The 16,939-nt window shown below is 44.2% G+C and overlaps 1 protein-coding gene across 2 annotated transcripts in view; it reads left to right on the forward strand.

Moving 5' to 3' along the window:
* roraa (RAR-related orphan receptor A, paralog a) overlaps positions 1–16,939 on the forward strand; it is a 194,271-nt gene that overhangs the window by 169,847 nt on the left and 7,485 nt on the right. For both annotated transcript variants that reach the window (XM_067589797.1, XM_067589798.1), the window contains 7 exons: positions 9,426–9,511; positions 10,965–11,106; positions 13,356–13,751; positions 14,383–14,504; positions 14,610–14,742; positions 15,709–15,816; positions 16,782–16,892. In XM_067589797.1, coding sequence (XP_067445898.1) covers positions 9,426–9,511; positions 10,965–11,106; positions 13,356–13,751; positions 14,383–14,504; positions 14,610–14,742; positions 15,709–15,816; positions 16,782–16,892 — 1,098 coding nt within the window. The remainder of the gene's footprint in view (positions 1–9,425; positions 9,512–10,964; positions 11,107–13,355; positions 13,752–14,382; positions 14,505–14,609; positions 14,743–15,708; positions 15,817–16,781; positions 16,893–16,939) is intronic.

Raw genomic sequence — 16,939 nt, forward strand, 5'->3', positions numbered from 1 at the left:
CATGGCGCATTCACCGGCAGTCAGGGAAGCTGGTTCACCAAAAGGTAGCAGCGAGCACTCAGGCCTTCCACTGTAAGCAAAGCGTGCAAGGGGGGAAGCATGCTTTGCGCATGGGTGCTTAATCCTGCCATGTTAAACAAAACCAGGCCACTGTTTGTAGGACTATGAAAACAGCAGTGTAGGGGGAATGTGCCCCACACGCTGTAAGCAGTCTGTGAACTCTGTGTGGCAGTAGACACTCCTCGTGCACCCCTGTCGTCTAGGAATGCCTTTCATATGGTCTGCTACAACTGGAGGAGAGGGAGGGCGACAGCGGAGTTGCTCAGCAGCTCCTCCTCAGTGATGCGGATCCCAATTACTCTTTTCAGTGTAGATTTTAGATATCTTGTGAAAGCCATTTAATGAGAATGGTCAGCCTTGTTTTAGGGGTAGTGCCAATGAATATTTGAGATGATGCTCGAAAATGGTGTAATGACCCTCAGTAATACGTGCATGAAGGAACAATTCTTAAATGTAAAAATGAAGCAATCACCAACCTTTTTTTTTTTTTTTCACTTGACAACAACAGTATCCAAATACAACTTAACTTGCACACATTGGAATGTAGTGTATATTTATGTGCACTCAGTTATTCACATTCATCGCCTCAGTCTACTTATCATTGCCCTGATACTGCCAAGAGCAAAATCAAATAAACAGATTGATTTTTAAAACGCCTTGCAAATTTCATCACAAGTAAATATTTTACATGGTCGCAACCATCAGATTTCAGTTTAATAATTTTGCAGATTGAGGATAAATGATGCATGATGGAAGTGTTCGCAGTTATTTATTAAGACACTAATAGCCAAGAGCACTGTATATGGATTAGATAATGGCTCTGTCTCGCTTTAATTTGCTCAGTGCACCTGGAAGAGGGGGCCAGAAAATCTTTGAATGTTAGACAGCCGTGCTGAGTGTTCGTGTGTTTGTGTGTGTGTATACATATATATATATATATATATATATATACAATTATATATATGTGTGTGTACTTGCAAATAAAATAGGGCTCACATGAGGAGAAAACAAAAGTGGTCCAGGTAAAAACAGAAAGAGTGAGCCCAGTGAAGCAGGCTCTTTGAGAAAGCTCTTCTTCTGGGGCCCCATGACACTGGTGATCTGTGGAAAGGTTGGGTGCCTCTAGTTTCAGCTCTATCAGGCTCTGGATCTTTGAGCAGCAGGATTCAGTATCCCAGCTAATGTAACAAGGCTCATTTGTCTCAATCACGCGTCCCTGGAAGTATCGGCTGGCCATTGATGTCATTCATCTTCCCTGTCCTTGCCTGCTCTTTTTCAGCTGATGAAAACCCAAGACCTTCAAGCAGAATGGCAGAGGTGCTGTAAAAACTGCTCATCAGCCCAGCTGTAAAAACTGTTGAGTAACGGCGGTGCTATATGGAGCATTCATTGTTGAAGCTCCCGCACAATAACTTTCCAGATTTTATGAAAGCCTTAGAGACTTGCGCATAATTTGGTGACATACTTTTTGATTCTGAGATTCACTTTTATAATTCTTTTGCCCATTTGTCATCAGACAGTGGGAACATACTTTTTTAAGAGCAGAGTTTTTGTCCTGTATCTCAGTTAGTACATTACTTACCGGTAGCAGACAGATATCGAATCCTTACAGTCTACTGTAGGAGAAACATGTTATTAAAAGGATGTGATTAGCTTTTTAATTTTTATTTTATCTCTCATTCACAAAACAACTATGCATAAAAAAATCATTGTAAATTATTAAATTCAAGATGTTTGGGTAAAATGCATTCAATAACAACACATCAATGTGATTTCAAAGAATTGAGCTTTTGTAAATTATACTTTTTTTTTTCCAGAGACTGATATCCATTATATTCAGAATAATTTAGGATGAGGTGCCCCAGTATTTTAAATAAATTAAGGGGGTGCAGACGAACAATATCACAATGTGAAGCTGCGAGCTAGAGACGTAGCATGAATTATCTGTATTGTAATGATTTTACCTCATGCACTAACTTCAGTAGAGTACTCTAATATAATATTGGAACAACTAAAGTATCACAATTTCAAAGTATAGTATATTCCTGCCATGAAGTGTTTTTTTTTTTCTTTTTTTTCACAAAAATTAATTTCAAAGGATTTGGAAAAAAACTCATCATTTGATCCATTAACACATGTGCCGTGTCCCCCAGCAGAGCTGATGTCAGCTCCTATGGAAACACTGACTCGCGCCATAGCTGGAGGCTTACGCTGAGCTTCCCTCTTCGATGGAGCAAATCAAGATCATGATTACTATCTGGCCCGTGCAGCCAGTCTGCGTTGTCTGGAAACATGTTTTCCTAAGGAGACCACAGAGGGACAATTACTGTCAGCTGAACTATTCAGCCTGCTCTCCATGTGTGTTCTGGCCGCGTGCCGCTGACCCACTGACCCTGAGCAGCAGCATGAGACGGGACCTCCAGCCTCCCTCTTCTTCTCCCCCCCACACCCCTCTTACTCCCCCCTATATCCACCATAACTGATGCACCCAAATATGCACTTTGCAAATGTCTAAAATGCACATATACTCTGTCACCCCTCTGGCAGAAAAGACCATGCAGGAAATTGTATGGATGTAAGTTTTGATTTCTTTGTGTGAAACAGTAGAAAGATCCTATTCAAAAACCCACAGCCGAATCCTAGTTGTCTTACAGAAATGCATACTAATACAGCAATTATAGGAGGAAGGAAGTTGTACAGTGTGGCAGTAGCAAATTCCCTGGTGCAATGGAACAAGGCTCTTTGTTGTTATGTAAAGGTTTCTGCGTGTAATTGCAGTGGATGTTTTGAAGGATTCATTATTTATATATTCCTGTGTATTTCTAAAGGAGCCTACTATGCTGCTGTCCCTGCAGGGAGATGGGGGCTGAGAGGTGCTTCACTAAAGCACTGTACCACAAAATCAAGGCTTTAACCGTTGCCTGCTTAGTTCAAGTGGTCAGACTAAAGGTTCAGGAGCGTCACACGATCCTCAGCTAAATCTTAGAATTCAAACAGCAGCTCCTGCACCAGTCAGTCAGTCGGTCCTGTGTGATTTCAGCCTCGGTGATTTTGAGTTTTGGTGCATCCCAATGCCTTGCTGCGCAATATGTGAGTGAAGCAAACAATGCACAAGCAACTGTAACTCAGACTTACAATGTAAGAACTTCTATTTCCATTCAAAAACGCATGTCATCATAATAGAAGATGTATCTCGTTCTATTTTATGAAGGGCCCAAACCAAATGATCTAAATAGTTAGACAAAGCATGTAAATATTTGCAACACAGACTTTTTTTATTCAGCTCTCATAGCTCTCTATGACTAACTAGGGGCTGGTAGAATGCATAAGTTAGTGCTGTCTACAGATTGTAAATTTGCCATCAGAGTAAACAGTGTGAGCCTTTCTCCCTCCTGGCACACATGTACGCCCACACGCACGCACACACAGAAGGGACATGCCCTCCGGTCCCCAGCACACGGGCACAACTTCACTTGTCACTGCAGTCACAGACAAGAAGGGGATAGGTGGGGGGAAGATGGATAGAGGTAGGTAGGAGTGATGGGGAGAGAGATTTCAGCTCAGGTGGGGCAAGCAAGGGAGGGGAGAGGAGCGCCGCACACATGCTACCCTTCATCGTGCTCGTCTGCTCGGTAAACCCAGGCTTTTGTTGTTTCCCCTAGAGTGCAAGCGCGCAGACTCCCAGTCAGGAAGCTCGTCAATCTTTGCCACAACAACACATAAATTAGTGCCCAAATTACTGTTACGCCGGTGGAGAAAGAGACATGGAGAGAGATGTCTTGTGCTGCGGTTTGGGAATACATCTTCCTCTCTCCCGCTCCCCCCTCATAGAGGGTGTCAGAATGCACTTCAATAAAACAGTCAAGTAAATACAGGGAGAGACATGAAGAGAGAAGCACTGCTGTGTTGTACAGGCATCTGGAGTTGGGCAGTGTTGAAATATTAATAGGCCTCACACACAAACAAACACAGAGATGTACGCATGAGTTCATCCAAAAAGCAGCCCAGGGCAATTGTCCAGACCTGAGCTTTAGCAAAGTCACTGCGCTGCTATGAAGGAATAATAGGGAAAGGCTTAGAGAGCCCATCTTTTGAAACAGAAATATCTCTTCAAATATAGCTGGTCTCCAGTGAAGGGGGATCACAGCTTAGGCAGCTAAATGATTGGGGGGGAATTAGCAAGATGCAGCATAAAGACATCAAAATGTGTCAATTATGTCTTTCCTTCCTCTAATCCCTATGGTCAGAATATTTTTTGATGACTTCAGCGTGTGTATAAATTGAATGGAAGCTGTTTAAAGTGATGATATAGAGTTTTGGTCTGCAGGTGATTTTTTTTTTATACAGTGCTTGTAGTGTGTTTTCTTTGTGCTACAAACCAGCAAATGCCATTAGAACAGCTCTGTGGTAATATGCCAACTGCCTCCGATCCCTAAACAAATAACACATTTATACTATTCAGCCTGTGTTCCGTGCCACGACTGTCCTTTGCTGCTGACATTCAAATAACCTTTCTTCTGCTGCATAAATGGGAATAAAAAAGTATTGTGTTGTGCAACTTCACATGACAGCAGAGCCCTGGCAGATGAAAAGAGGCAGAATTCTGATTCCAGCTCTTGTTAGGCTGTCGTCTCTCTACAGCTAGATCTGACTGTCATGGGTATCTGTTTAGAGAAGACTCTGTTTATCAACCGACAGCTGATCTCCACCGCCAAATGGGAAGTTCATGTAGCAAAATAAATAGCTGCACATAATGATGGAGGAACATTGCCTACTGTGCCTTTGCCAGCCAGTTCACTGCCAGTAGTGTTTGTGTATTGACCGTGTTTAAAACGCTCCGTTTTTAAGAAAATTTGCTTTTGTGTAACAGTCCAAGGAGCAGGCATGTGATCCTTATCAGCTTTTGTTTGGTTTTGTTGCAAAATATTATAAAAGGCGAATGTATTAACACGGTTTGTCTGATGAGAGAAGAATTGTTAATCTGCTCATAATGCTGTGCCCTGTCCAGTTCCTTACATAATCTCTGACATGAGCCCACTGGCTTGCGTCACTGTCATTGACAGCTGTCAACACAACACACACACACACACATACGTGCTCACACACCACGACGCACAGATAAGCAAATGTGTTTTCCCTCCAAATGCCTCACATGCTTTCTTTCAAAATGCTTTGTAAATGAGCCAATGGCAGAAAAAACGCTCTACATGTACAGTACAGAACAATATAGAAGCCTCAGTTTCAGACCTCATTTATTGTGCACGTCTATCATGAATCATCAGGCCATGAGAAAATGATTTAATGGTCCAATCGAGTAATGGGTTAAGCTCTCAGCATTATGACGGTGGCCTGGGCATGGGTCTGTAATGTAAGGGATAATCTTAATCCTTCAACGTTATGTCAGTAGTCCAAGGGTTCAGTGGGAACAGTCAGGAGATTTTGACTAGTGATTTTCCATGTTTGCACAAGCCTGTCGAGTTTTTATTTCCTACATTGAAGGCATGCTACCATTAATTTTTTGTTTGATAATATGATATGTATAAAGTATGAAAAGAAAATTACCAAAAACTAATAATAGCAGGTTCATCTCAGTGTACACTTTTTGTTTTGAAACCACCAGAGTACCCTCATTTTTTAAAGATTTCACCAGTTTTTCCAATATATTTCTCTGCTTTACATTTTTCATGATGTCTTGCTGATTCTCTACATCTTTAAATGAGGCAATAGTGCATTTGCAGGGCATAGGAGGAAAGTATTCTGTTTGACAGTGTCTCCCTATGTGATGCTCATAATAAAATAAACTTGACAGGGCCCCTGTAAGCTGTTAGTGTGCGTTTGGCAAATTGTTGTGGGTGTTAACATTTGACTGTGGGTTTCCAGGTCTTTGATAATGTAGTGTAGTTTTAGCAGTGTCTTGTGGAGAAGACAGTGAAGGGCACTGGGTGAACATGCAGAAAGCACGCTGTCCTATTGAACATGTGCTCTGACTGACACGTCATCCCCTCAAAAGCCCTGCTAGTGTGGTGAATCAGTGTCCTTGAACTGCTCAGCCACAGACAAAGAACAAGCTTTAGCATTCGGCTTGACTGTCTCGTCTCTCTGCCATGCCCGTTGTCCAAAACACCCACGCCAGGCTGCAATGCTGCATACAGGAACTCCGTCTTGAGCCATGGTCTGGCCCTTACGGTTATGCGTGTGGTGGGATTGTGCTGCAGTGTGATTCACACATAATCTTAGCGTCTCAGCAGGTGTCTTTGAAGTGGCCCGCGTGCAGAGGCCATCTCACAGTGCTGTGAGGAGCGGCAGGCTGCGGGGATGGGCTTTAGCATGGCTGCCCGTCTAACTGTGCCTGGCTTTGATGTCATAAACAGAGCAGGCAGGGCTGGCTGGCAGGGAGGCAGGCAGGCAGGGAGGCAGGCAGGCGCGGTGAATGGGATCAGTGGCACTGTGCTGGTCAAGCTCAAGCGAGCCAGCAGCTGCCTGTTTCACACCAAGAGGCAGTTAACACTGCAGCTCATGTCAATAGATATTGACTGCCAGATTGGGAGTGCTTATAAGCGCAAGCCTTTTTGTTTGACTGACTCCCTGTGTGAATTCAGTTTAAATCATTCTCAGTGTCTGAAGTGTAGCTTAGGGGCCCCATGACCGGCCACTCAAGAGGACAACTTGCACAGTCATAGCAGATATACAAATATTGACTTAGGCTGATCGTGTAGGTGACTTCATGGTGCATTTGATCTCCATTGTGTTATTTATTCTCCCTGACCCCACTGTCCAGCTCTTTTTGAAAGCAGCTTATCCCAGTGTGGAAATAACTATATGTTCACACTGAGGTCTTTTCTCATACAAGAAACTACAGAGCCTGCCTCAGCCGGTCCAGAGACAAACCCTTTTTACTGTTGAGTGCACTGAGCATCCAGGGGCTTGTGCAGTGGTGGAGTGAGAGGGTGTTAGCTGGTGAGGCTGTGTGCACTCAGGGCCTTCCTGCTGCAGATAGGGCTTTGTGAAGCATGGTTGTGTGTGTGTGTGTGAGTGTGTGTGTGTGAGTGTGTGTGTGTGTGTGTGTGTGTGTGTGTGTGTGTGTGTGTATACCCTGCCCAGCCTGGCACCCCCGCGTCTCTACTCCCACTGCTTTCACCTGATGTGGCACAGCCTCTGTCAGGCCTGAGCGAGCGCCCAGCCAGCTCGGCTTCTTCAGGAGAGATGAAGGCATCTCACAGCTATGCTGTGGGGGTGGGGGAAGCTAGCAGCAGCCTAAGCCTGGAGCTATCAGAGGCTGGAGCTCAGAGCCAAAAGCCTGTGGGCTGGATAGGGTGGGTGGAAGCTTGGCTCAACTTGGTAAGACAACCATAGCCACAGCCCTGCACTGCCACCCAATGGCTGGGGCTTGTCACTACAACCCTTAGTTCACCATAACCGCAGCTAGTCATAATTACAGCACGCTTCAGTTGTTGCGAGTGCATGTCAGAACAAATTATGTAAGTAATGAGGCTGAAAATGCTAAAGGAGTCGAAACACACTGCACTGCTAATGCTCATGCAGGGAGAACACAAAAACAAACAATAGAGTGCACTCATACAGAGATAGTCCTATCCGAAATAACAAGCAACTGTGCACAGTAAGGAAAAGATTAATTATAAATTAACCCTCTCAGTTAGGTTGTCAAAGCCCGCCTCCTGCCTGGATTTCACTCTAATCCAGGCCAACGAGGTGCAGTGCCCTCCATTGTATGAGAAAATCACAAATCACAGGAGGTGTTGTCTGGAGGAGAATTAATTGTGCATGTTCCACCACTCCCTTTTGTTCATTTTACTAAAATGTAGGCTAATTCCATGTAAACATGGCCGGTCTTGTTGACTCCAGCAGCGCGAGGAGAACAGACACAGATTCCTGAATGAATAGAGTGTGGCTCCGGGGTTAGTGGATTAGAGGCTCTGTGTTAAGGGCCTCTCCCGGGCATGCCTCAGGGACAAGGACATTATCCACATGACACATTACAGGCTCCTAGGCAGCTGATTAAAATGGGCAGGGATCTCTGGATTGAACCTCAGCAAAAGTACTTTTGATGTGATCAAACTAGTTTAAAGAGGTTGGTTGTTAAGGTGTACGAGGGATATATGAGGCTTCTAGTCTTGGGAGGAGACATGAGGGTTTATAGTATAGACAGTTAGGCCTGGCTGGAGGGGAGAGGCTGATGTAACACTATGACATAGTGAACTACCACTTCTTAATCACTATCATTTTTATTGCATCTTATTAAGCAGAAAATCATAATATTCCTCCCCTAATTGGTATAGACTTGTGTTGCAATAGCTGCTTGTACTCTGATTGGTTGGCTGCATGGCTGGTTGGAGAAAACATTACATCGTGAGAAAATATCCCGCGGTGATCTTTCCTCGATTTAGATCAGATAGCGGAGTTCGTCTGGCGCTGCACTGCACTGTTGGGATGGCGGGACCGAGATGTTGGAGATGTGGAGGAGGGCTGTGAGATAGAGATCTCTGGAGGGAGAGAGAGAGAGAGAGAGAGAGAGGAAGACAGGGGGAGGTGGAGGTGAAGAGGGATGTAGCATCAGTGGCTGCAGTGATAAAGCTGAGAGCTGCGGGACGGGCTGGGAGTTCTGTGCCTCTGATGTCTGTGTGTTCTGTCTGTTGTGTTGTGTTGTGTTGGCCTGTGGTCTGCTCCTGAAGAGAAGGCCAACGATGGATGAGGCCTGTCCTCTCTGCGCTTTTGTCCTCTATGGCGACTGAATCACAGGCCTGTCAACAGCCGAGCCCCCACTGAACACTTTCTCTAGAGCGTATACAGACGCGCACACACACACACACACAGTCACTGCCAAGGCTGCATCCAGCACAGTGGCATGTTATGATTCTTTGTGGCCGCAGTGGATTTACTCCTGAGGTTTTTATGGTTTTTGAAGTTTAAGAGGCTTCATGAAGTAAAGTTTTCCAACAGGGAATACATCTCCTCATGTGGCTAAATGGGCCTTTGTCATTGCACAAGGCTAGTATTAGTGCTACTCTGGTGTGTTAAGCTTTGTGGGTAGCTGGGCTTTTCGTTATGTAAGTTGTGTTTAGGATGCAAATTGACACCATGTTTACATTGGCTGCTTGTGAGGACTTAAAATGGCCTCCTTCCCTTTCACACACACATACGCGCTAATACACACACTCATAACTCTGTAAATATTCAGCTAATGCTCTGTGGAAGTGAGGATTCAAAAGCCAACGGATGAGATGTTTTTAAGCACATTGCTCTTTCATGTACCAACATGGATCCATGGTGAGGGTGTTGTACAGTGACTTGTGACAGCAAAATGTTGATTTTTTTTTTTTTCTTTCATTTTCTTTTCTTCTCCGCAGCTCAAATCGAAATAATTCCCTGCAAGATCTGTGGAGACAAATCATCAGGCATCCATTACGGTGTGATAACATGTGAAGGCTGTAAGGTAAGCATCAAGAGACCGAATCTGTTTGTGTCATGGGAAGTGGTGCGCGAGTGTGTGTGTGTGTGTGTGTGTATGTGGGGGGCTGGCAGAGCTGAGAATTGAGAAATTGAGGAAGTAAAGAAAGTTGCTTGCTAGGAAAAACGTTTGAAAATGTTGCTGAAGTTTTACGAAGATTTTGAGAGGGACTGCGAAGTGTAAACACACAAAACATGATCATTAAAGTGGTCAAGCACCACAGAGGACATCACAGAAAACCACAATTAGTAGGACAGAGTCATTCCTCTGCCTTGCTCTGCCTTTCCCTTCCAGGGACATGTCTTTTCACTGTTTTTTTTTTTTTTTTTTTTGCTTTTTTTTGCTTTTGCTGCAGCCTGCTCTTCTTGAAATAAAATGATCAAAAGGAGAGTGCTTTGAATTATAGCAGATTGTTGGCTGTTTGCTACAGTGTGTTGCTTCCATTGAAGCCGCCTTTTGTACTGTTTCAAATGCACCAGCCATTCACAGTGAGGGGAATTTTGTGCTTAGAGTGTATTCTTGTCCCCGTGCTTGTCACCAGGCACATCATTAGCATTCCTCAGCCAGCCTGCACCTTTGCTGTTTGCTCGTGTGTGTGTGTGTGTGTGTGTGTGTGTGTGTGTATGAAGGAGAGAGAGAGAGAGAGAGGTTCCTTTCAGCTGTTCTTCCCAGCGCTCCTCTCCCTCACACAGGAGCTGGAAGGAACAAAACACTAAAGAATAAACTGCTGAAATCTATCTTTAATGATTGCTAATTAGTCCAGGCAGAGAGGCCTTTAATGATATGTGCGAGTACAAAAGTTTGGACCATAAATCATAGCATTATTAAAGAGTGCTGCTTGTCACTGGCAGTTATAGCCTGTTTCCATAATGGCTTCCATTATAAAGCAACTTGGCAGCTGTCAGCTGTTTTCTTGTAATTAAACAGCCAATGAGCAGCTAATTAAGACATATGTGTATGGAGCAGTAGAGTGGGGCATGTTAATGATGTGCTGGAATCAATTCATTAAGTCAAAGGATGAGGAATCCAGTCGGTGTGCATTCGCAATCCTTTAGCACTGCACATGCCAGTGCTGTGTTAATCAACACTAATAACCCCACTGAAGAAAAATACCATCCACTGTTATCATTCCTACCCAAACACACCACCCTCATGCTGTACACACTGGTGAAATACAGCGCTCTTTGAATGCCAGACACTACAGTGTAACAGCCTGGAAAATACCATCACGGCAGTGTTGTTATTTAATCTGTTTGGCAACAATAAAATTAAAAATATCTCCAGAAGGAATAGAGTAAATCACAATCAATCAGTGACGAATTTTATCAGCACAGAAACACTATAAAGACATGAATCGATCCTTCAGTCACAGAACATTTTCCACCCATAGTGGTTCATCCTGTAACCTGAGTTGTTTCCATGCCCTTTTCCTGTGCAGGGCTTCTTCAGGAGGAGTCAGCAGAGCAATGCAGCCTACTCCTGCCCCCGTCAGAAGAACTGCCTGATCGACCGTACCAGCCGCAACCGCTGCCAGCACTGCCGGCTGCAGAAGTGCCTGGCAGTGGGCATGTCACGAGATGGTAGGTACTCGATGGAAGAGGAGATATTGGTGGGCGGATACAGCTGGGTGGCACAGTGAGTAAAGAGAGGTGAAGAGCCCAGGTTCAAGCCCCTGTGTGGGCAAGCATCTGCTCTACTGAAGTGCCTTTGAGCCAGCGCTCCAGGGATGCTGTGGTGGACTCTGGCCTCCCTGTGATGGTGGTTAAGAGAGGAAAAAATGTCCTCATAGGAAACTAAATGTCAAATTGCCATTTTATACTCTATTAATAGAGTACATTTAGTGCTCATTATATTATTTTTAAACAATCCAGGAATGTATCTATTTATTTTGAAAAGCATAAACAAATCTAAGTATAAATCAGATTTAAAGTCTACCACTTATCATTTTATAGTTTAACATTTTTTACTTGCTAATATGCATTTTATGTACTCATTTTACTCTTTACTTTTTATGATCACATTTTCTGAGCTGGTCTTATTGCAACAGGACACTGTAGACTAAAGTGGTCCAAGCCACAGGAAACACAACTTCTGGACATCCGAGAAAATCAGAAAAAAATGATGAGCCTGAGGTATATTACACAAAAGAGAAAAAAAAGTTACTGTATTGCAACAGCTTAACTCACAGCTTTTCAGGTGCCATTAACACAGATGCTATTTTTTCATTATCATTACTATCCTTTGGTTGTTCATTCGTGGCTTTATAATGTTGTGGTTCTGTGCATTGGCATCTTGGTAGAAAGACAAAGAAAGCACACAAAGACATCATGAATGCCAATATTCTCACAGGGACACAACAAATCAGGCCCACAGACAAAGCTCTCACCTGCTCCTGGATGACAATGAACATAGAGTGACGTCTTAGCATTGAAATCTTGACATGAACACATGCTAAGATGTCACTCTATGTTCATTGTCAGCCAGGAGCAGGTGAGCGCTTTGTCTGTGGGCCTAATTTGTTGCTGTGATAGAAACTAAATTTGATGAAATAGGAGATTGTTAGAGGTTGTCATTAGTTCTGCTGCAGCTGAGATGCAGTAATGGGAGCACACAGGTGGAAATGTGTGCTGGAGGGCTCCTGCTGTGCCAGGCTGGTCCAGACTGGGCTGGGCTAAAGAGATTCTATCAGAACGGAGCATAGCTATGATGGAACTTGTAATCAGGTTTTCGTCCAACACAAGCACACAGGAATGCACACAGACAAGTGGAAACCTGAACATCTGGCAGATCTTAATGCACTATACTTTGCTTAAATTCATTTACACACATGCATAAATATTCATGAATGTAACAAACACAGAAGTGCATTAGCTCTTATGTGTGCCTTTGCATAGACACACACTTTTCTCACATGTCCACATACAAGCACAATCAGGACAGACGAAGGTGACTCTTGCCTTCACTCAACACACCCGAGCCCATCTGCCCGCACTCTCCTCTGTGTCGCTCCACTCACTTTCCACTGTGCGTAGACAAACACACACACATGCACACACACTGTGACCGGCTGACATACTGCCAGGCCCCTAGAACTCCGGCCAAGGAGTCTCATTCTCAGCACCACTGTTTAGTCTGGAAACCTTGAAACAGGAGGCGGTGACTTAGCCTGTTTCATGTTGGAGTGGCTACTAAGCTGTTGGTCCCTGCCTCTTTATTTATGAAGCTGTTCATTTTGTAATCATCTATGTTGGTAATGATTCTACTTGAAATATGGAGATTTGCTTTTTTGTTATCAGTGTTATCTGTTAAAAGAGTATTTCACTCTATAGTACTGTACATCAGTATAATGGATATGTCACCAGTAGCAGGAATCTATTGGTCTAATTGAAATATATAGTACGACTTCAACATAGATTAGTGATGTGTTACTGTGTCAGAGGAGAGCACAAATTGACAAATGACCTCATATTTGACATTTTCTAGATATGAGTGTCAGTATCTTGGAACATAGGGTGCAGAGAGACTGCTATATTAGAATGAAAAAAATACAGTTTATTCTAGACAGTATTTTAGTAAGTCTATTTGTTTCAGAACATATCTTGGTAAAATGGAGATTGCATGAAAGAACGTATAATTTCGTAAACAGTTTATACACTTATTACCTAAGGCTTTCATATTATTTTGAATACATACAAGTTATGTTGTTAGCAACCTATTTTCCTTTATGCAGAAAGGCTTCTAGATGCCATGTATGGAAATCTATCAAATCTGCTAAATGTTTATGTTGTTTCACTGGAGTTTCATGCATGTTTTGTCCTGCTAATTGCAGCGGTGAAGTTTGGCCGCATGTCGAAGAAGCAGCGAGACAGCCTCTATGCTGAGGTCCAGAAGCACCGGCTGCAGCAGCAGCAGCGTGACCACCAACAACAGCCCGGGGAGGCGGAGCCGCTCACACCTAGCTATGGCCTCTCAGCCAATGGCCTCACAGAGCTCCATGATGACCTCAGTGGCTACATGGATGGTCACACCCCTGATGGCAGCAAACCAGACTCGGCAGTCAGCAGCTTCTACCTGGACATCCAGCCATCTCCTGACCAGTCAGGCCTGGACATCAACGGCATCAAGCCGGAGCCCATCTGCGACTTTGCCCCTGGCTCTGGCTTCTTCCCTTACTGCTCCTTCACCAACGGAGAAACCTCCCCCACCGTGTCCATGGCTGAACTAGGTAAGGAGCAGGAGAGAGACAGGGGGAGACAAGTGGAGAGACAGAAAAATGGAGGAGGGGGAGAACAACTCAACCGTGGGGCAAACGACACAAAGGTTGCTTAAAATAGCAGGAGGTTGGAGACTCATCTCCAACACTCATTAAAAGAGCCTCTTTTTTGTAATTAGTTTCCATTAATTAGGGCCAATCAGGATCCAGCAGGGCAGGCGTCTGGGGAAATCATTTTTTTAGGCTCCCCTGTGCCTAGGAACTCCTTTTAACAGATGTGTTTTCAAAACCATTTAAATTCTTATACTCAATATTTCTCTCAGAGAAAATGTGACCTTTGTTTCAGTGAGTAACGTGGCGCCCCTCCTCCTCTCCATGCATTTGTGTCATAACTAGATTGGCTTTGCCTCAACCTTAAGCTATGAGCTTCCTGGAGGCAGTAAAAGAAAATGTCAACAAGCCTTTTCCCAGTCAAAAAAGCCCACGCGTATCCGCCTCTCCTCCTTCTTGAAAGCTCAGTAAATAAATCTTCTTTTCCTGTGGCATATTTCATCAGTGAGGTCTTCACTTTCACATTGCCTTGTGAGTAACATTCAGATCTCAACTATGATCTTCTGAGTTTGTGATGATGGTTGTATTTCAGAGCACCTGGCCCAGAACATCTCCAAGTCACACATGGAGACATGTCAGTACCTGAGGGAGGAGCTGCAGCAGATGACCTGGCAGGCCTTTCTGCAGGAGGAGGTGGAGAGCTACCAGAGCAAGGTAGTTCAACCGCAACTTGGCCTTTGTTGGCCTCTACAGCAGTTACAGTAATCAAATCCATTGTTTTAAAGCAGATAACCCATTCTCTGTCCTATCTCTTCTTAGCCCAGGGAAGTCATGTGGCAGCTGTGTGCTATCAAAATAACAGAGGCCATTCAGTATGTGGTGGAGTTCGCCAAGCGCATCGATGGCTTCATGGAGCTGTGTCAGAACGATCAGATAGTGCTGCTGAAAGCAGGTATGACAGCCTGTCAACATGGCTTGCTGCCGTCAAACTCACCCACCACCACCACTACCACCACCACCACCACCACCACCACCCCCCTCTGGCATTGCCACAAGGGCGTAGCTGACCTGACTGCACAAAGCCCTCTTCTTCACACGCACAGACAGTGTCACAGAGATGAGACCCCTCCCTGCCTGTTTCCTCTCTGTCTCTGTCGCTCTCTATTTTCCTCTGTTCATTACGTACATAGCAGGGATGGACACAGCATTAGATAAGCAATGTGTTCCTGAGCTCAGATAATACCTATCATGACGGCTGCCATTTCCTTCTCCTTTCCCTGACAACTGCTCTCACGTAAACATAGTTACAGAATATTAAACGCAGCTATAGCTCTGCTCTGTGCACCTATGTATAAATACAGATGCTCAAGCTCACACATACTCACATATCATACATGCAGCAAACAAACACCTCTCCTGGGTCTTTCCCACGGTACTATTTACATTAGCACAGCCAATATGAATTATGAAATAAAGACTGAGATCCCTTGTCAGACATGACATTTTAAAACAGTAGCATCTCCCTTAGAGGCAGTAATGGCTTCTGTTACATTTACTTGATCCTCTTATCCACTCCCACAGAGTGCTACAAATTGCAGGATAGAATAAATTCCCTACCTATCTTGCTAAATAAAGGTTGAATGAATAAGCACCGTCACGACTGAATGAAGCACAAATTTTATCTGGCATGTCATTATGGAAGAATAGCCTTCTGTCTATGATATTATCATCTGCAGAGGTCTTTTTTTTTCCACTGATGGCAGTTTTCTTTATTTCAAAGTGGTTGTGTTACTCATATTGTAGAAGAATAGCACAAAGCACAATCATGTGTTTTGCATCCCTGACTGATGTGTAACTGCTAGGGAAAAAGAAGGAACAAAGCTCAGATTCAGCATCTTGTTCCTGTCTGTCTCCACAGGCTCTTTGGAAGTTGTGTTTGTCAGAATGTGCCGTGCCTTTGACTCACAAAACAACACAGTCTATTTTGATGGAAAGTATGCCGGACCTGATGTGTTCAAGTCATTAGGTAAGCGGAGTGGGTGTAGGTGTGCATGTGCGTGAGTGGCTGTGTGCATGTGTGTATTTGTGTTACCTTGTGTGTGTTTCTTCTTACAGTGTCTTACTCCTTTCCTTGGTGTAATAGCCAAAATTAGAGTAGGCTGTTCTGTTCTACACAATGCTGAAGGCCTGGAAGCAAACACTGGGCACTCATCCCTGCCTCACCTGGCATTGCTGTCTCTGCAACGGTTATTTATGGTAGAACAGAGATGTTAGTAAGGCTCTGCTGCATATGGCTCCTGTAACTGTGGAATAAATAAAGCCAGGCGGAGTGTCTTTAGGGAGAGCGCTATCAAAACTATCATTGATAGTCTGACATAAAACATTTCAGATAGCTCAAATAGCATTCGTGTTTGACTGCCATGACATTACTAAGCTTTCCGCCATGGATTTTCTTGCATTTCCATGTGCCTTCTGAGGTAAAAAAAAAAAAAAATGCAAATGTGTCCCATAGTGGAAGTAGATATGCTGAATTCTGTTTCTTGGTGTAAGTTTACCATTCTCTGTAACTCCCAGTTTGTGTGAGTATATGAGTGAGCATGTCTGTGAGTCCCAGTGTCCTGTGTATTCTGTACAGAGGGGTCCGCAGCGGGGGAGGCAGAGTGATGGGCTTCCCGAGCTGCGGTGGCATCCGCCTGTCTCTCTCTATGCCCGATAATTGATTTAACTAAAAGCCTCAATAGTGACCTCATTTTGGCTTGCATAACACCACCGATCTGCCAAACGTGACTCGTCTGGGAGGCAAAACTCAGTAAAAGCATTGCCTGTTCTGCTTAAGACGTTCCCATGTGCTGTCAGCATGCCGTTCTTTTTCATTCCTTCCCGTTCCTCTCCCCTCCCTGTGTGCCTCTCTCCCAATAAAGATCAAGAGTGAGTGTTGTTCTTTGGTCTTCCTCATCCTAAGCCCTCTCTCTCTGTCCTTTGCTGTGGCAGGCTGTGACGACTTGATCAGCTCCGTCTTCGAGTTTGGGAAAAACTTGTGTTCTATGCACCTGTCTGAGGATGAGATCGCCCTGTTCTCCGCCTTTGTGTTGATGTCTGCTGGTAGGTGTCACTCACAGTGCAATGGGAAAGAAAGGCAGACACACATT

This window comes from Thunnus thynnus, chromosome 5 (genome assembly GCF_963924715.1).
Source record: "Thunnus thynnus chromosome 5, fThuThy2.1, whole genome shotgun sequence".
In the NCBI taxonomy this organism is placed as follows: domain Eukaryota; kingdom Metazoa; phylum Chordata; class Actinopteri; order Scombriformes; family Scombridae; genus Thunnus; species Thunnus thynnus.